The sequence below is a fragment of the Ranitomeya imitator genome, chromosome 6, assembly GCF_032444005.1.
Source record: "Ranitomeya imitator isolate aRanImi1 chromosome 6, aRanImi1.pri, whole genome shotgun sequence".
Lineage (NCBI taxonomy): Eukaryota > Metazoa > Chordata > Amphibia > Anura > Dendrobatidae > Ranitomeya > Ranitomeya imitator.
In genome coordinates, this window is record NC_091287.1 from 157359954 (window position 1) to 157381036 (window position 21083).

At 44.3% G+C, this 21083-nt stretch overlaps 2 protein-coding genes across 4 annotated transcripts in view; both read left to right on the forward strand.

Annotated features, from left to right (window-relative positions):
- Positions 1 to 21083, forward strand: part of ANLN (anillin, actin binding protein) — a 118200-nt gene that overhangs the window by 30472 nt on the left and 66645 nt on the right. For all 3 annotated transcript variants that reach the window (XM_069730227.1, XM_069730225.1, XM_069730226.1), the window contains exons 3-5: positions 16536 to 16820; positions 16910 to 17223; positions 17405 to 17693. In XM_069730227.1, coding sequence (XP_069586328.1) covers positions 16536 to 16820; positions 16910 to 17223; positions 17405 to 17693 — 888 coding nt within the window. The remainder of the gene's footprint in view (positions 1 to 16535; positions 16821 to 16909; positions 17224 to 17404; positions 17694 to 21083) is intronic.
- Positions 20579 to 21083, forward strand: part of LOC138642210 (uncharacterized) — a 1818-nt gene continuing 1313 nt past the window's right edge. The window contains exons 1-2 of the mRNA XM_069730228.1: positions 20579 to 20855; positions 21057 to 21083. The exon at positions 21057 to 21083 is cut by the window's right edge and continues 1313 nt beyond it. Of these exons, the coding sequence (XP_069586329.1) occupies positions 20712 to 20855; positions 21057 to 21083 (171 nt within the window). The 5' untranslated portion in view covers positions 20579 to 20711. The remainder of the gene's footprint in view (positions 20856 to 21056) is intronic.

Below are 21083 nucleotides of genomic sequence, written 5' to 3' on the forward strand. Positions count from 1 at the left end.
AAAGATGCCTTATTAATTTTATCACACGCGGAACTGCAATAAAAAAAAAAACAAAAAAAACCTGAATTGCTGATGTTTTTGTTCACGCTGCTTCCCAAAAATCGGAATACAAAGCGATCAAAAAATGTCACGTGCCCAAAAATGTTACCATTAAAACTGTCAACTTGTCCTGCAAAAACAAGCAGCCACATAACTGTCAGCAGAAATCATAAATATGGCAAAATGATAGCTATCTAAACAAGGAAAAAAATGTTTTTGTAAAAAAAAAAAAGTGTCTTTTAGTGCGTGACAGCAGCCAATCATAAAAACCTGATATAAGTCTGGTATCGCTGTAATCGCACCAACCTGGAGAATAAAGTCGTCACTTATACTGCACGAGGAATGGCGTAAATAAAACCAATTCTTCATCTGCTGTTGATTTGTTCATTTTGCCTCCCAAATATCACAGTAATGCTCGTCTCGCATGTATCCTGCTCCCTGTCCTGAGCCCATACATTGGGGTTTCAATGTAAATCTCTGAAATGTGATTCAGATAGAACCCCGGCGGAAGATTGAGGCACAGTGGACTCCGTCTGACCTGTGATCCGGCGGTTTCCGTCTTTTTATGCGAGTATAAAAGTGCGGTTTGCCACAGTTTTGTGCACCTCTGAAAAGGACAACTCTGAACACGGGTCAGTCGGAGTCCAGAGTAACTCTGCTGCCTCATTATAGTGAATGGATCCCTCGGGGGTTTCATCTGAATCGCGTCACTCGGAGATTTCAATGGAAACCCCAAAGTAAGTGCTCAGTGCATAGCGCAGGATAAATGTGATCCATAATGTTATGTAAAATGTTCTGTAGCGATAAGAGCCCTCCTAATTTACAGGTGCATGCCTCCAGAAGCACAGGCTGGGCATAATGTACTGGTCACTACAATGGCAGTTTGCAATTTTCACTCGGCAACATCGACTACTGCTTCTTTCTTGAAAACGCACGTTCAGGTTTTTTCATGTTTTTTTCGCGCTAAAAACGCTATAAAAACTCATTAAAAACGCATACATTATGCATTCTATCATTTAGAATGCATTCTGCATGTTTTGTGCACATGGATGCGTTTTTTTCCACGAAAAAAACGCATCGCGGTAAAAAAATGAGCATCTTCATTATTTTTGCGGATTTTCTGCGTTTTTCCCGCAATTCTATGCATTTGGGAAAAAACGCATAAAAAACACTGTAAAATCGCATGCGGATTTCTGGCAGAAATGTCCGGTTTTTTCAGGAAAATTTCTGCAAGAAATCCTGACGTGTGCACATACCCTTATGGAGTTAAAATCATCACTATACCTGTAGATAAATTTCCAGAGGGGTGTAATTTCCAAAATGGGGTCATTTTAGAGGGAATTCTGCTCTTCTGGCACTTGGGGGCACTGTGTATATAGAGTTCGCAAACTAGTTTACATCAATTTGTTCTCCCAAGAGTCAAATGACACTCCATCTCACTGTGTGTCTAAGCAGTGCTGTACAGACAGTACAGGAGGAGTGCAGAGCACAGCGCTGGAGGACAGACGGCTGTAGGTAAGTATGTAGTGTTTGTTTTTTTTACTTTTAGGATGGTAACCAGGGTAAACATCGGGTTACTAAGCGCGGCCCTGCGCTTAGTTACCCGATGTTTACCCTGGTTACCGGCATCGTTGGTCGCTGGAGAGCGGTCTGTGTGACAGCTCTCCAGCGACCAAACAGCGACGCTGCAGCGATCCGGATCGTTGTCGGTATCGCTGCAGCGTCGCTTAATGTGAAGGGGCCTTAACAAGCAACTTTACACAACAAAACAAATATCGATGCTACTCTGCATATAACCTTCCTGGCCTTTACTACGCAGGCCACACGGCTACCGTGCTCTAACTACTGAAGCCTGCACTAGGCCCTAACAGGTGCACCAAACAGGAACAAACTCACGGGGATGTTGGGGACACAAGTACAGTCCCAGGGGGCCCCCAAAGTCCAAAACGGTGGTGCGCACGGATTCCTGTCAGCTCTGCAAAGCGTGGTCTTCTCCTTGCTCCTGGAAACTGTAAGTCCCCTTCTCAGTATCTTCGTGGCTTTACAAACTAGCACAGAACAGCCACCCTTTGCTGTAACCGGGAAAGTCTATTTAGCAAACGCAGTTCGTCTCAAGCTGTGTAATCTTTTTTGCAGCCAAAGTTCCTTCTGGTGTCCAGAACAGCACAAAGTTCTCTCAGACCTCTCTAAAAACTCTCTCTCTCCACATTGCTTCAGCTCCACCCCCTGCACACAGCACAGACCAGCTCATAACACCCATAAGAGTAGGGGAGAAAAGCAGAACATACCATCACACCAGACAAGGGGATGCAGCCTCTTAAAGTGATAGCGTGTTTCTTATTGTCCATAACAGCACCACCCTCTTACATACACACTAGCATTTGGCTGGTCTGTGTATGGCTGCGTACTTCCTCCCTTAAGCTCCGCCTACTTCTGCATGCGTCCTGCATACCTATCTATAAGATTGGATACACAGTGACATGCGTTGTATGCAGATACGCCCGCATGCAGCATTTTGAAGTGCCCGCCGACCACTAATGAATACAAGAAAAAATGTATGATAAGCACGATCGAAATAATCTAGACAGAACAGACCATCTAATTAAAAGAATTAATATTACAAAAAATGTTAAATAGCCATTCCCCATAAGCTGCATAGAAATATGTATCAGAGCCACTATAACCAAATACAAAATTAATGTTAGTGATAAATTCGGATAACCAATAATTAAACACAGATGTGAAGCATAGATAATTTGTCCAAATTACTTGAATGATAAGGTACAAAAATGTTTACATTTGATGGGGGGAGGGAGGAAAACAAAAAGCAAATATGGCATCTGAAAATGAAGGTTGGCTCCTCTAATGAAGTCACAGATGGTTGTAGGGTAACTGTTCTCACTTCCTGGCTTTCTGGGACACTTTTTTTTTTTTTTTTTTGTGTGTCCCTTTTGACTTTGTTGCCTCTTGTACTTTCTTTTTTTTTTTTTTTAAACATAAATTTTTATTTACAAATTGTGTCAAGCATTACATCTTATTGACATTAAATTCTTAATTAACACAACGTTATGGGGATTAGGGAAGGGAAGAGGATAGGGGAAATGGTGACATTACAATAACTATCCAATCACATTCTCTATATGCAAATCTGCAAAGTCATTTAAGAACGGTATTTAAACGGAAAGATAACCAATTGTTCCATTTTTTCTGAAATTGAGCTATATTATTATTAGATGTAGCGATTATTTTTTCTGATAGGCAATTTTCGTTGATCAGTGATACGACCTCGGGCAGTGAGGGGCACCTGGAGTTTTTCCAGTAACTAGCAATTTTGAGTCTTGTTGCTACAATAATATGTACAATCACTGTACGGAACTCATAGGGAAACGAGTCCAAATCAATAGCGAGTAACGCCTGCTGTGCATTAAGAGTCACCGGTATACCACAAATCTGGAACATCAGATGATCTATGGCTGCCCACAGACGTCTAATTCTGTCACAACTCCACCATATATGTAGCATGTCTGCACAGGGGTCTCCACACCTCCAGCACGTGTCTGGGGAACTGCAGAACATCCTGGACAATCTACTGGGAGTGAAATACCACCGATATAACAATTTCCTGGCGTTTTCTATGTGGTTAGTACATTTAGATTGGCTTCCAATAATTAAGAAGGATGCCCTCCACTGATCCGGTGTGAATGTGCAGTTTAGGTCTTTTTCCCACTTTTGCAGGTATGTAGTTAGAGAGGGCAGAGTATTCTCCAACATACAGTCATAGCTTGTGGACAGCGCTCTAATCTGTGATGTCGGGTTCATCAGCATAGAGTAAAGTTTAGATGGCGGTGCAGGCATCTGTTTTTTCCTTTCAGTTAGGAAATGCCGGATCTGCAAATATTTGTAAAAATCCCTTTGAGGAACATTGTATTTATCTCTCAATGATGTAAAAGTAATTAATTCCTCCCCCTCATACAAGTTCCCAATTGAGGTGGTTTTGGGTAAATTCCAATTTTTAAGTTTGAGGTCCGGGATACAATGCTCCAGTGTCTCTATAGGAGCTTTGAGGAATGCGGTTTGTATAAGGCCTAATTTATTAGTCAACACACTCCATAGCTCCAGAGCCGCGTCTATTGTTGGGGACATTTTTAGGTTTCTATTAGGGACTTTAGTTTGATGTGCATGGTAAAAAGCTGAGACATTGGAGGTTCTCATCAAATGTTTTTCAATTGCTATCCAGTGCCGATCATCATCATTATTCCACATGAATCGTAACTGTTCGAATAATGCGGCCCTGTAGTACCGGACCACTGAGGGGCACCCTAGGCCACCCTTACTCATAGGGATGTAAAGCGTGTCCGCTTGGACTCTGGGTTTTCTCTCTTGCCAAATGTATTTTAAAATCATTGCTTGAATCTCTTTTAATATTTTCATTGGGAATATGATGGGGAGATTGCGGAACAAATACAGTATTTGTGGGAGAATGAACATTTTTACCGATGCAATCCTGCCCAGCCATGATAGTTCGTGTTTCTTCATACGTAACATGTCAGTTTGGATTTTCTTCCTTAGAGACTCATAATTCAGTGATAGCATTTTATCTGCCGAGAGTGTCAGCCGAATACCCAAATACTCAATGTGGTCATTTTCCCACTTAAAAGGGTATTTATTCTCAAAGCTTTTGGGGTGTTTTGTGAGAGGGGTCAGGTTTAATACCTGGCATTTAGACACGTTCAGCTTATAATATGATATTTTAGTATATGAATCGATTACTTGCATTGCTGCCGGTAATGATTCTGTCGGGTTTGTTAACGCTAGAATGATGTCGTCAGCAAATAAGCCTATTTTGTGTTCCGTTTTATTCACCTGAATTCCTGATATCATCGAGTGTGATCTAATTTTCTGCGCTAGAGGCTCAATCACCAAAGCGAATATAAGGGGTGATAGCGGACACCCCTGTCTCGTCCCGTTAGTAATAGTAAACCTGTCCGACATCATTCCAGAGACAGAAACCGATGCTGATGGGTGAGAATATAGCAGAGTGATTGCTTTAGCAATATTACCCGTAAATCCGAATCTGGCCAGAACCTCAAACAGGTATCCCCAATGCACCCGATCGAACGCCTTCTCCGCGTCCAGGGATAGGAGCAGAGAAGGCGTCCGGTCGCTCCCCGCCACATGGATGAGGTCAATCATTCGTCTGGTGCCGTCCAATGTCTGTCTAGATTTGATAAATCCAACCTGGTCTCTGTGCACCAGGGAAGGGATTACATCGGAGAGTCTATTTGCTAAGATTTTGGAGTACAGCTTGAGGTCAGTATTTAGTAGGGATATTGGCCTGAAATTACTTGGATGATCGGGAGTTTTTCCTGGCTTGGGAAGAGGGACTATAGTCGCTTGTAACATTTCTTCTCGTATTTTGCCTGTTTCAAATATATTTTGGAAGACTAATAATAGATGTGGGGACAATATTTGGTTGAATAACTTCAAGTATTCATTAGTTATACCATCCGGTCCTGGGGATTTATTATTTTTTGTTGCCTGAATGGTTTGTTGGATTTCTTTTTGGCTTATAGGTTGATTTATTGCCATCAATTTATCCTCTGGGATTTGGGGTAAAGATATGCTATTCAGGAAATTATTAATTAGCTCAGCGTTGGGTTGTGGGATAAGGTTGTCGGTCTTGAGATTATAGAGTGAGGAGTAATATCTTGCGAAAGTATTCGCAATTTCTTTAGGGTTGTATATTTTGTTCTTTTGATCATCTTGTATGTGAGCTATTTTTTGCTTTGTTAATCTCGCTTTAATCTTATTGGCAAGTATTTTACTCGCCTTATTCCCCTGCCAATAATATTTAGCTTTATTCCTCCTCAAATTATGCTCATATTTATATTGGAATAGCTGATATAGTTCGTATCTTGCCTTTTGTAGTTTCCTATATACCGTGGGTGATGGGCTATGTTTATGGATGTTTTCCATTGTTGCTATATTTTTATTGAGCTCTTCTATTTGTCGCATTCTCAATTTTTTGTGTTGCGCTGCTATCTGTATTAGCCGCCCTCTTATATAGGCCTTGTGGGCGCACCACACTGTGGTCGGGGATATGTCAGGGGTACTATTGATATCAAAAAATTCCTGGAGAAGGTCGTTAAGTTGGGATTTAATATTATCTGAGGCTATTAAGAAGTTATTAATTCTCCACGGAGAATAAGTTAAATTATTGTACGTCTCTTTAATTTGGCATGTTACAGGAGCGTGGTCCGACCAGGTTATGTTCCCAATTTTTGCTGATTGTATATTTTGTAGGAGCCATTTATCCACTACTATTAGATCTATTCTTGAATATACTTTATGTGGGTGGGAGTAATATGTATAATCCCTTTCAGAAGCATGAAGGACCCTCCACGTGTCATACAATTCTTCTGATATAAGACACTGGGACAGCGCATGGGATTGGGACTTTTTCTTTGAGCACCAAGATTTGTCTATGTTGGGGATCGGGACGAGGTTAAAATCTCCACAGATTAGCAGGGATCCTTGTTTTATTTTGGATAATTTAGTTATGAGGTCTTTAATAAAAGTGATTTGACCTGTATTGGGTGCATATATAGATGCAATTGTATACACCTTGTTATTGATGCTACATATCAATATTACATATCTGCCTTCATCATCCAGAACGCTATCAACAAGCTGGAACGCTACAGTGTCTTTTATTGCAATCGCTACCCCTCTCTTCTTTTTCGCCGCATATGACACATAGATATGGGGGTAATTTTTATGTTGTAGTCTATGGGTATCATCACGATTTAAATGAGTTTCTTGGACACATAGTATGTCCGCTTTGAGTGCCTGGGCTTCCTTCCATAATAACGATCTCTTGAAAGGGCTGTTTAGGCCTTTCACATTAATGCTAGATATTTGAAATACCATCAGTTACAAAAAAGAAAAAAAAATTCAATCAGTCACCAGATACAGGATAATAATAAGGGAAACAAAGGGGTTAGAGTAATTAACAACAACCAGAACAAGTACAACTTGTACAACTCAGAGTCCGGTTCTATGTGAACCAACTGGATAGTCGTTCCTATCCAGTATTAAAGGGGGGGGAGAGAATAGAAAAAACGAAAGCAATATTCTCATGCCCCTTCAACCTGCCAGCCAGGCAAAAAAATAACAGTGTGGTGTCCTGGCATAGGCACACGGGATACATATGGTAACAGAGTACTTGCGTGAGAATCAGGTCCATTCTTTGTTCAGTGTCGGGGGTCTTTTCTTTAGTGGGGAGCTGGTATCTTCATCCACTGATGTCAGGGACCATTCCTGGAGCAGGGTCATGGCCTCTCTGGGAGACGCAAGGACGTGTGAAGTTCCGTTTTTCGTCACAATGAGCTTTACTGGATATCCCCACTTGTAGACAATACTGTTGTCCCGTAGAATCTTGGTTGCGGATGAGAATTCTCGCCTCCTGTTCAGGGTTGTCGCAGACAAGTCGGTGAACACCAGAATGTTCCGGAATCTTTCTGGAAGTTCTTGCTTTGCTGACGCTGACTTGGTCACTGCCTCCTTGAAATGGTAGAAGTGCAGCCTGGCTATCACGTCTCGCGGTGCGGAGCTGGGAGCAGACTTTGGTTTGGGGATCCGATGTGCCCTGTCAATCAGCAGGTCCCTCTGTTCTGCTGACGGCACCAGAATTGTGAAGAAGTCCATTAGAAACTCCTTTAGTGTATCCGCTGACACACTCTCAGGGATTCCTCTGAAACGTAGGTTATTGCGCCTGGATCGGTCTTCTAGGTCTGCAAGCTTCAGTTTTAGGGCCATGATTTCTTCGTCCGCTTCATTATGCGCGTCTACTAGTTGGTTGTGCGCCGTAGTATATTCCTCCAGTTTCCCCTCTATGTGTGAGGTTCTGTCGCCAATCTGCGTTATTTCTTTATGTAGCTCAGTGAAAGCCGTTGTGATATCAGTATGAATGGCTTGCTTCAGGTCTCCCAGCAGGGATTTGAGTGTGGCTACAGTGACAGGGGCAGAATTGGAGTCTGTAATAGGAGAGTCTGAGGAGACGGTCAGGGCTGTGTTTAGTGGCTGTAAATCTTCAGGCTCTGAACCTTCAGCATTCCTAGCAGGGGGGAAAAGCAGGGCCTGCAGCGTTGGTGAATAGCTCTGTGTGCTCAGGGATCTTTCAGTTTTGCTGGGAGTTTGGGGCTGGTGGAGTGATTCACTGTGCAGCTCTGACCTTTGCTTCACACTGCCATCACTCCTGCTGCTGCCGGCGGCCGCGTGGTGAGAGTTGCGGTCGCCATCTTGGATCCAACTACCCATCGCTTCAAAGACCTGGACCCTGCTGGGCGCCTGCCCCCTCCTTCTCCCTCGCTTCATTCCTGGAGTGCACCACCGCCTGGCTTATCTTATCTTCAGATCTGACCTCCTCCGGTCACCTCACTGTGCTTTGGGCCGCTTATGATAGCTGGTGGTTAGGGAGCTCGAGCCTCGCACGTCCGCTCAGCTCCACATCCGGTCACGCCCCCCACCGTTGCCTCTTGTACTTTCTGTATTTTCAAACATCACCTGCGAAGAGAATATTGTCCCTGTTAAGAAATTCCCCCCACACTTGGTCTGTCTGTTCCGTGGTGACATACTCAACCCTGCACTCTATTACACTTGGCGTAGTTGGCAGGATGTCACACGGTAGCGCGGAAGGGGCAGACCAAGCAGTTGGGGGAGGCCCCAGGTCTTGCATCTCCCTGGGAGCCATGTTAGTTAACCTGCCAAATTTTTCGGGGTGCAACTCATGTTGTGGAGTTGGGCGGAGCGCATCCGAGGGATGATGCGGGTACATCCTATGACGCCGGCTCTGCAGGCGGAAATAGCTGTGATGGCCCTCTAGAGGGGGATGCACGGGACTCTGTTATGCTCAGACCCCACCCAGGCGAGAGATACTCTGACAAAGTATTACGTATACTTGAGGAGACGCATGGGGACCCCACTGACGTAGGGGAGCTGCGCATGCGACTGTTCCGCCGGTTACAAAGAGAGGGGGAGACCGTGACACAATATATGAATGCCCTGCAGGAGCTTCATACTGCCATTATATGGAAGGACGGCGTAGGTGTGGGGTCAATTGACGTTGTGCTGCGAGACCAATTGGTGACAGGCTTGCGAGATGTGTTGATGAAACAGGCCCTGCGAGAGCGCATACGCGTAAAGCCAGATATGAATTTCTCTGAGGTCGGGAGTGAGGCACGCACATGCGAGCAAGAGCAAGGGGTGATAGTGCCAGTGGGGAAGGTCTGGAGTGGGGAGGTAACTGCCCCTCAATGGGTGGAAGACTTGAAGAAGGAGGTTAAGCGAGTCCATGAGGAAGTGGCTGAATATAAGAAGCCCTCCGGTGCGAGAGAGACTGGCCCCCAAAGTGAGACTAGTGCCGCTCAGCGAAGAAGACTTCCTACATGCTACAACTGCGGAGCACCCAGTCAAAATGAAGAGGAGGCGATGTGAACCCGAGATTCCCAGTTGAAGATAAGAAGAATCTGGGAGGAGATCGAGAGTCTGGGGGAAAGCCCTTACTGCCGTTTTGGGGACCAGCGGCATACCTCGAGGTAACGTGCGGAAGCAGCCAGAAAAAGATAGAGGAGAGGTGCGTAGCATGAAGAAGGCTTAAGTGGTGGCCCCAGAGTGTAACTCTGTATACTGGGGTGAAGAGCAACCGCAAATGAGAGATGTCCCCCGCCAAGGTCGACGATCCAGACTGAAGCGCCCTCCAGACAGACGCAGACGTGAGTGCTGGTCGTGCAGAAGGGTGGGACACATGTCCAGAAATTGCCCTACCCGAGAAGAGTGGTGGCAGAGATCCGCTCATCCCTCTGAGGGTCCTGCTAACTGGAGGGAATGTCGCCCCTGGAAAGAATGGTACGGCAGGAAGAGAAGAGTTCCACCTAAGGCAAGACAGTACCACAATGTCGGACGCCAAGGAGAGGTGGAGAAGGTGTCAAGCATCTCTGGTGGAATGACTGCGCTGTCCCGATGCGTGAAGGCGTGCCTGGTGGAACTCCAGCCTGGGTCTGAAGGTTTTGTCTGTGAGACTCAGCCCGGAGGAAAGAAAGGGACGTCCACTTGAGAAGACCACCGACGTGCTTTACTACCTTGCCCAGCATTAGTTCGCGAAGGAGAGAAAGTGCCAAGTGTACCGCTCGTTTTCGAGGTCCTCATCAATGAGAAGGAGGAACCACTAATATCATCCCCTCAGGTGAAGAGTGTGCTGGCTGTCAGCTCACAAGATCCTGAGAGACGGGGCGTGTGGCTGAGAAGCCCTGGGAAGTGTTGCCCGCAGAGCCCGGCGCAGATAACAAAGAATCCAGCTTGCACGATCTTAATTCAACTGATTCTACTTTGGACAAGAATGCTCCTGTCAAAGAGAGGGGGAGCTATGGAGAAGAATTTGCACTAAGCCCCCAAACTGAGGAGCCTGAGCAAGAAGTCCCTAGAGTTTCCGATGGCGACAAGGAAGAGGATGAATCCTATACGCAGACATCTGCTAACGGCAAAGCTAAGAAGAAGAAGAAAAATAAGAGGCCAGCAGTTGTTGACGTGGAGGAGGCATATCTCAACCTGACTGATGAACAACTCCTCGACCATTTAGTTTGGCAGTATGTGCAAGGAGAAAGGCAGAAGGAGATGCGAGAATTGCAGGAAACTGTCTCCCCTCAAAAGAGCAAAGAGAAGCACGAAGCCTCCTCGCCCGTGGAATGGCGAGCTTTAAGAGAGGGAGAATGTAAGGAGGTGGAACACAAGAGTCCAGGGGCGGTTACCTTCTCTGCTCTATGCCTGGAACCATGGAGTTGTGCTATAGGTTCCCCGGGGGGGGGGGCAGACTTAGAGACTGGGACAGGAAGGAAGCCAGGCGGAGAGCGGGAAAGGCACGCGCAAGTGGCAGAGTAGTGGTCGGGGCAGATCACATTTGCGCTCCGGGGAGGAGAAAGGGCTCCCGGTCAGAGGACAAATGCAGGGAGATTGCCCAGAAAGACTGCATCGTGTGAGTACATGAAAGCGGACTCTGCTGTGACTGGAGAGGGGTGCCTTGAGACCCGTGCAGAGACTGTGACCCCCTGGTAGCCACGGTATCCGTGCAGAGACTGTGACCCCTGGTAGCCATGGTATCAGTGCAGAGACTGTGACGCCTAGTACCCACGATATCAGTGCAGAGCCCCTGATTCCTGTTAAGAGACTTAATAATAGACTGAGCATCGTTTTCCCGGGATAGGCTGTGCTGTAAAAGCTAAAGACTCGGAGCATATCACATTAACTTCCGAAACCCCAGGCAGCGGATTCCTAGAGATTACTCCGCCCACGGACAAGTGCCGCTGTTTCTCGGCGCCTACGTTGGAGAAGACGACCCTTCAAGCAAGTCCTCAACAGACAAATAAGTGTTCTTTTTCTCAGGAAATCCCACTTAATGCTGTTACACTGTTTGACTCCCAAATTTTGCACCATTATATTTTCAGTTCATATTCTACTGTTTTCTCCCTGCGAGGAGAATATTTTCCCTGTTAAGAAATTCCTCCCACACTTGGTCTGTCTGTTCCGTGGTGACATACTTAACCCTGCACTCTATTACACTTATTTAGCATTTATGTGGCGATAGATCAATATTTAAATTAAGATTAGCAATGCCACTTTGTCCTGTACCCCTGGAAACTAGTGTGTGATCCCTTTCATGTCTTAGGTTTTTCCCAGGCTCTCATTATATCTCACAAATATGACATGTTCCCGTGTTTATATATATATATATATATATATATATATATATATATATATATATATATATATATATATTTATTTATATATATATATATATATATATATATATATATATACATATATATATATATATATATATATATATATATATATATATATATATACATATATATATATACATATATATATATATATATATATACATATATATATATATATATATATATATATATATATACATATATATATATATATATATATATATATATATATATATATATATATATATATATATATATATATATATATACATATACATATACATATACATATATATATTATACAGTGAAGGTAATAGTTATTTGATCCCTTGCTGATTTTGTAAGTTTACCCACTGACAAAGACATAAACACATAAACAGTGTATGATAATAAGGGTAGGTTAATTTTAACATTGAGATAGAATATCAAAAATAAAATCCAGAAAATCACATTGTATAAATTATATAAATAAAGAAAGAAGTATTTGATCCCTCTGGCAAACAAGACTTACTACTTGGTGGTAAAAACCCTTGTTGGCAAGCACAGCAGTCAGATTTTTTATTTTTTTTGTAGTTGATGATGAGGTTTGCACACATGTCAGGAGGAATTTTGTTCTGCTCCTCTCTGCAGATCATCTCTAAGGCTATGTGCACATGTTGCGGATTTTGATGCGGATCCGCAGCGTTTTTGGATGAGCAGAATTGCATCAAATCTGCAGTGTAGTGCACTACCAATGTTATTCAATGTGAAATGAAGAATTGTTGTGCCCATGATGCGGGAAAAATCTGCGCAGATTTGTATCATTTTATTTTCCAGAGCAGCATGTCAATTCTTTTTGCGGAAATGCAGCTTTCTGCACCCATTGACTTCCATTGAGTCAGGCACATCTGCAGCAAAACCGCAGGTGTAAAAAATATCTGCGGATGTGGGTGCGAGAAACATTGCTGATCGGGAGGAGGGTAGTGTGTGTGTGCCTGTGTAAGCAGCCATTGTCTCATGGGACTACTGCTCCCATCTGGCTATAAATGCTCACAGTGACAGCATTGCCGATGATGGGGAAAGTAGTCCCATCAGACAATGCATGTGTTCAGTAGTAAAAAAAAAACCATACAGAACATACAGCAGACATACAGGACATACATTACAGACAGTACATACCCCATATAACATACAGTACATATTCTGCCGTAGTCCAGTTAATATCGAGTGTCCCACGACGATCTCCCATGTAGAACAGTGACATCGAGCGATGTCAGTTCTCTGCAGGGCCTCTGCGATGAACTGACAGGTGGAGGGAATCCTCCGTGATGTATCCTTCCGCCGCTGCGGGGAGAGAGGTCACCGAGTTCATTCTCACTGGCAGCGCTGTGTGATAAAAATTCCCACACAGCATTGCTGTAAAGTGAGCCTGAACTCAGGTAACCTCTTCAGTGATGCACTGCAGGAGCCATTATCTCTTGCCAGTGCATCGTGGGAGGCCTATAGAGCAGTGACATCACTAATGTCACTCTTCTGCAGGAGAGATCGTCGTGGGACACTCATTAATTGGACTGCATCAGAACAGGGAGTATACTGTTGGTTTATTACTTTTTATCTTTTGCAGGTGATTGATGGCTTTGGGGAATTAGGTGTGGTCGTAAGTATGGTGAAATTAAGAATATTAAAATACTTTTTTCTGGCTGTGTATTTAACTCTTCAACTACTATAGGATTAGTAATGGATAGGCATCTCATTGACGATGCCTCTTCATTATTAACCGGGCTTAATGTCACCTTACAAACAAAGGTGACATTAACCCCTTATTACCCCACATGCCACCGCTACAGGGAAGTGGGAGAGAGATGCTAAGTGCCGGAGTTGGCGTATCTTACAAATGTGCCAGTTCTGGGGCGCCTGGGGGCTGGTATTTGTAGCTGGGGGGGGGGGGGGGGGGGGTAATATCCATGGCCTCTCTCTCCTGGCTATGAATATCAGCCCGCAGCTGTCTGCATAGCCTTTCTGGCTATTAAATATAGGGGGACCCCACGTCACAGCTGCGGGCTGATATTCATAGCCTGGGAAGCTCCATGGGTATTAACCCCTTTCCAGGCTAGAAACAATGGCCCCCAGCCGTTGGCTCTCCCACTCTGGTGCAGAACATTGTGTGCGGGCCCACGTCATTTTTATTTTTTGTTTTAAATTAAAGATATTGCGTGCAGATTGTGTCTTTATTTAACTATGTACCATTTTATTAGGTTCTTTACTAAACATCGGCCTTGGTATTATCTATCATCTGTCTGTGTGTAAACATTATTCTTCAATGGAGTATGTAAAATAAGATGTTGGACAAAGAAATTACATCGCAATTTTTTTTTTTTTTTTTTAATAAACAATAGATCTTTATTTAGGTTACCTAAAACGCATGAAAATCCGCATCAAAAACGCGCAGATTTTTACCTGCGTTTTCTGCCAAGAGATGCAGAATCTGCACAAAAAATTCCACAGGCAAATCTGCGATGTCTACACAGATTTTGAGGCCGTCGCTTGGCAACTTGAAGCTTCAACTCCCTCTATTAATTAGTTTTCTATGGGATTAAGGTTAATGTGCTTCTTTTTGAGACGCTCATTTGTTGCCTTGGCTGTATGTTTTGTGTCATTATCTTGCTGGAACACCCAGCCACGATCCTGGAGGAGGAAAGGAAGTTGTTACTCAGGATTTCACGGTACAAGGCTCCATCCATTCTCCCATTGATGCAGTGAAGTAGTCCTTTGCTCTTAGCATATAAACACCCCCAAAACATAATGTTTCCACCTCCGTGCTTGACAGTGGAGACTGTGTTCTTTGGGTCATAGGCAGCATTTCTCTTCCTCCAAACACGGTGAGTTGAGTTAATGCCAAAGACCCCATTTTTTTGCCTCCTCTGATCACAGCACCTTCTCCCAATCACTCACAGAATCATCCAGGTGTTCATTGGCAAACTTCAGACGGGTCTGCACATGTGCCTTCTTGAGCAGGAGGACAAGGCGGGCACTGCAGAATTTTAAACCTTTATGGCGTAATGTGTTACCAATTGTTTCCTTGGTGACTGTAGTCCCAGCTGCCTTGAGATCATTAAAAGTTCCCCCGTGTAATTTTAGGCTGATTTCTCACCTTCCTCATGATCAAGGATACCCCACGAGGTGAGATTTTGCATTGTGCCCCAGATCGATGTCAATTGACAGTCATTTTGTATTTCTTCCATTTTCTTACTATTGCACCAACAGTTGTCGGTTTCTCACTCAGCGTCTTACATATGGTTTTGTAGCCGATTCCAGCTTTGTGCAGGTCTATGATCCTGTCCCTGACGTCCTTATAAAGCTCTTTGATCTTGCCCATGTTGTAGAGTTTAGAATCTGACTGATTAATTGAGTCTGTGGACAGGAGTGATTTATAAAGGTGACTATGTAAGACAGCTGTCTTTAATGCAGGTGACTAGTTGATTAGGAGCATCTAACTGGTCGCTGGAGCCAGAACTCTTAATGGTTGGTTGGGATCAAATACCTCTCACTGCAAAATGGAAATTTATATTATTTATACAATGTGATTTTCTGGATTTTATTTTTGATTTTCTATCTTCTCAGTGTTAAAATTAACCTATCCTTAAAATTTTAGACTGTTCATGTCTTTGTGAGTCGCCCCACGGGCTAGGGTACTCTGTACCGGGTCCTGCGATTCACAGGGGAATGTCATGGTGGCTGTGACCCGGTCCGTGGCCCTGGGCGCCCGTGTAAAAGGGAAAGGTCTTTAACCCCTTCCTGACCTCGGACGGGATAGTATGTCCGAGGTCAGAACCCCCGCTTTGATGCGGGCTCCGGCAGTGAGCCCGCATCAAAGCCGGGACATGTCAGCTGTTTTGTGTGTGTATGTATGTATGCATGTATGTGTGTGTATATACATACATACATATATATATATATATATATATATATATATATATGTATCTATATCTATCTCACCTAGTAAATAGGATCAAAAGCTCCCCCTGGTGGCCTACAGTGTGAATGTGTTGCATGTTTGTGGTACCTGGTTGCAGTTATCCTTTCTTGCCTCTAAACGTAGCGTCACTCTCCCCGGGAGGAAAGCAATGCTACTGTGACGACCAAGACCCTGGGGCGCCACATTTGTCAGTAGGCAAACTTACAAAACCAGCAAGGGATCAAATACTTATTTCCTTCACTGTATATTTTTATATTACCGTAAGTATGTTTTCTGAGCCTGGAATTATTTACTGTATCCTGGGTTGTGGTTATGTCTGGTGAGGTGTTCTGCCTTTTCTTAGGATTTTTGGATTATGATTCTATATATTTAGAAAGGAATACGGAATACAGACTTGGTGGGAGTGTTCCTCTAAACGCTGACTTGGGCAGGGCAGACAGGTTGCACTGCTTGCTATTAGATATGACAAAAGCCTCATGATGAAACTCACTCTCTGCAAAGCTGGGAGCATCACGGGAAATGTAGTCTGCATAACGTAAAGCAGATCAGAGGTAGGAATTCACTTTGCTGACACCAAAGAAATGGTACATCAGCTAAAACTGGTATACAGAAAGCATAAATAAAAACCTTTTTTGTCATTAATGGCCTATACTGTACTAAATAGGAATAACACATTAGAGTGCTGATTTTTGTTTTTTTGTTACTTTTTGAAGTGTTTATAATAAAAAATATTTTTCTCTTTTCAGCTAAGCCAAGCTCCAAGCCATCACCGTCGAAAAGACGCTGTTCTGATAATGTTGATACACAGAAATCAGAGGTAGAAAACAAAGAGCCCGAAATCCCAGAGAAATTGAGTCCTCCAGAGAATCCCTCACTGGCACAAGTAAGATCTGTGCCTCTGTCTCCTCCAAGTTCTGTTCTTTTGAAGATAGAAGAGCCAAGCATTAACCCTGCGGACCATGACAATGTGTCTTCTGTGAAATCCCGTATGCAGAAGTTGGCGCAGCAGAGGCGACATTGGGATTTTAATGGTAAAGCACAGAAATCAGTTAAAGAATTGTTTAATTCATGAGATGAGTCACAAATAAGCAAAATATAGTCATGAAAATTTCCTTTACAGGTAGTCCTCCAGAGTCGCCAAACCTCAATCCAGCTAAGGAAAGTATCCAGTCCCCTCCAAAGCCACATACTCCTGCCAATCTGGACACTCCTTCAACCCGACGAGGTCGTTTTGCCAACCTTGCTGCAACAATTGGTTCCTGGGAAGATGATCTAAGTCATGTCAGTGTTAAAGCAAACAATACACAAGAAAAGCCTGGTACTGCTTGTTTATCAAAAGTGTCCACTGCCAGTGTAGCATCTGCCGGCATCAATAGTGGCAGTGTGAGGCAGGAAGCTGGGTCTGTGAATAAGGCCTCAGTCTCCAGCACGGGGGTATGTAGTGCACTTTTATTGTTTCATTACTAATAACGAATTACATAAATGTACTTGTTTGTATTATGTCTATTGCTATTCTAGCACAGAGTATAAGATGTATAATGCAAACCTTTACTAATTTTAATTGTAATATTATAATTCACTTTATTATTCAGTTTTATTATTCCTTGACTTACAGGAGAATAAAATTGGAGAGGCAAAATTCACAAGCTCCACTGTATTTTACACAAACAAGACAGAAAAATCCAAGTCATTGGAGGATAAACCAGCAAGCATTGCTCCTTCCAAGCTGACGGAGAAATATTTACCCCCTGCTCAGAACGGAAACACATTGTCTACCAAAATATTTACCCCACAGAAAAGTGAGAGACCGGCCTCAAAGGTATTTTCAATTCAGCAGACAGTCCAGAAAGGAGAGATCAGTAGAGCAACATCTGCACCACCAAAAGATAAGATTACTACACCAGGTACGCACCGGCAATGGAATGAATCTGCTTACATGAATAATATGGGATGACATACTTTTGCATGAGTGACTGCATGAGCATTAGCAACTTTTATGGCAACTGGGCATCCACATTCTTTAAATTTGCTGGATTTCACTGCAGCCAGCGCTGTCAGAATTTTTTTTTTACGGACATGTATTTTTCTTAATGATGGAAGTCCTCCAGAGGTTTTTTTTTTAATGCTTCTATACTCTTAAGGCGTTTATCTAGTTATCTAGGACTATTATTTTTATTGCATGCATGTATGCACACACACATGCATATGTAGCGCTCTAACTATATATAAATATGTATATAATATCTACTATATAATTGTCTAAGGGTCACTTCCGTCTGTCAATGATATTCATTGGTCGCGGCCTCTGTCTGTCATGGAAATCCAAGTCACTGATTGGTCGCGGCAAAACAGCCACGACCAATTAGCGACGGGCACAGTCCGGAAGAAAATGGCCGCTCCTTCCTCCCCGCAGTCAGTGCCCGCTCTGTACTCTCCTCCAGTTACCGCTCACACAGGGTTAATGGCAGCGTTGACCGTGGTGTAACACTGCTATTAACTCTGTGTGACCAACTTTTTACTATTCATGCGGCCTATGCAGCATGAATAGTAAAAAGTTTTAATGTTAAAAATAATAAAAAAAATAAAAAATCGTTATACTCACCGTCCGTCGGCCCCTCGGATCCACAACAGGCCTTTTACCCTTCGCCACGACAGCACCCCACATGAGAGAGAGGGATCCGCCCATAGGAACAGGAAACCTACAGAATAAAAGGAGGCGGTCCCCTCTCCTCCTCAGTTTAGGTTTCCTGTTCCTACAGGGACCCGGCTTACCTACAGATGAAGAGGATCCCTGGGCCATGCACCCGCCTGCGCCGGTTTCTGTGGGAACGGCAGGGGCTGCGGTACCAGAAGCAGCGGCGGGGGAGCCCCTGCTTGCAGCCTCCCCCCTCGTCTGGCCAAACATCCACGGTCCGGGTCCGGTCACCGTAGGTCCGGCCGGCACTGTGAGGACGCGCGCGCTGCAGCGGCCGGCTTAATAGCCTCTGGCGGCCGCATGGTGAGTGAGAGCGGCGCGTCTAACCCGGAAGTCGCGGGAGCACTTCCGGGTTGGTCCGGGGAGGCAGGAGAATGGGCGGCAAGTTTAAAAATGCAGCGCTAGCGTCGGGCCGGTGTGTGTGAAATGGCTTCACCGGCCGACGAAGCGCACCTGCCCGCAGTGCAACAGCGCTCTCCCAGCAGGGAGAGAAGCACGAGGAGCAGCACAAAGAGTGGTGGCCGACCTCCAGAGAAGAGTTCTACCACCAAACGAATTCCGCCTCCAGAACCGGTACCTGTCAGCTTCACTGGGTGAGTTTTTGAAAGAGTCTCTTCCTATATGCTGATATATGTTCCTCCTGTATCCTTCCTCTAGACTAAGAAAAGGACACACAAATCTAAGCATAAAGAGTGTGCTTTATGTACGCAGCCCCTCCCGGATGATTATGCCAAAAAACTGTGTGCAGAGTGTATCATGCAAACTCTACGGCAGGAAAATATCATGACTCCCTCAGATGTCAGAGCTATTATCCGAGAAGAGATGCAGGGTTTGGCGCAGACAAGTAGCGCCAGTACCCGTCAGCCTAGCAGGTCCCGGTCTCCGGTTAGTTCGGAGTCAGAGGGTGTATGTATTTCTTCAGACGAAGAGGGATCTCAGCCGAGCTCATCCGAGACTGAAGGGGGACTTTGTCTTCCCAACAGTAATGTGGACAATTTAATAAAATCTGTCAGGAGCACGATGGGGTGCCCAGATGGGAAAGAAAAGAAATCAGCACAGGACATAATGTTTGCGGGGTTAGGACAGAGGAAACGTAGGTCCTTCCCCGTCATACAAACCATCAAAGATATTGTTAAAAAGGAGTGGGACAAGCAGAATAGAGGGTTTTTACCATCATCCTCTAAAAGGCGCTATCCCTTCAGCGATGAAGACCTAAACACCTGGTCAAAGGTGCCAAAAGTTGATGCTGCGGTAGCCTCCACAACCAAACAGTCGGTCCTACCAGTGGAGGATTCAGGGGTCCTGACAGACCCGCTGGACCGTAAAGCAGAAGCTTTACTAAAGAGGTCATGGGAAGTCAATACGGGGGCGTTCAGGCCCGCCATATCTAGTACCTGTACTGCAAGATCTCTACTAGTATGGACGGAGCAATTGGAGGAACAGATTAGAGGCAAAACTTCGAAGGAATCTATCCTGCTGAAATTGCCTCAAATTAAAGAAGCAGTAGCATTCCTAGCTGATGCCTCAGTGGACTCGCTACGTCTTGCAGCCAGGTCAGCCGGCCTAGTCAACACAGCCCGGCGTGCACTCTGGCTAAAGAATTGGAAGGGGGACGCACAAGCTAAAGCGAAACTTTGTGCGATTCCCTGTCAGGGTGAGTTCCTTTTTGGGAAGACGCTGGATGAACTTCTGAATAAAGCAGGTGAAAGGAAGAAAGGCTTCCCTAACCAGTATCTTCCATCCTACAGGAGAGCCTTCAGGAGACGCCCCTTTACTAGGAACAAGCCGCTTGAACAAAGAGAGCGATGGGAGTCGAAGGACCCAAAGCAAAAAGGTGCCTTTTTTAGCGGGTCCCATAATCCGAGACGTAAATACCGCTAACCAGGAAGTAGGCGGCAGATTAAAATTTTTTCTTCCCCAATGGGAACAGATAACATCCAGCCAGTGGATTCTGGACATTGTGCAATACGGCCTTAAATTAGAATTTGATCGAATCCCTTGGGATTCCTTCATAATAACATCTCCAAAAGGTCAGGACCAACAGAGGGCTCTAGAAATAGAGATCCTATCTCTTCTATCTAAGAAAGTCCTGATTGAAGTTCCCCAGGATCAAAAAGGGAAAGGGTTCTACTCCCCTTTATTCCTGATTAATAAACCAGATGGTTCATTTAGAACCATCATAAATCTTAAAAAATTAAATTCTTTCCTGCGTAATCATACCTTCAAAATGGAATCCATTAGTTCTACCATAAAACTCTTATTCCCTAGGTGTGTCATGGCCGGAATAGACTTAAAGGACGCCTATTACCATCTTCCCATACATGCCGAACATCAGCAGTACCTAAGGGTAGCAGTCACCCTGGAGGGGAAGGTTCGTAACTTTCAATATGTTGCAATGCCATTTGGGCTTTCTATGGCTCCCCGCGTCTTCACTAAGGTGATACTAGAAGTGATGGCTCATCTACGCCAACGAGATACCTTGATAATACCCTACCTAGATGACTTTCTAGTGGTAGGAAGCTCTGCACTTCAATGTAAAACTCGTTTATCTAATACGATCTCGTCCCTACAGGAGTTAGGTTGGATCGTCAACTTCGAA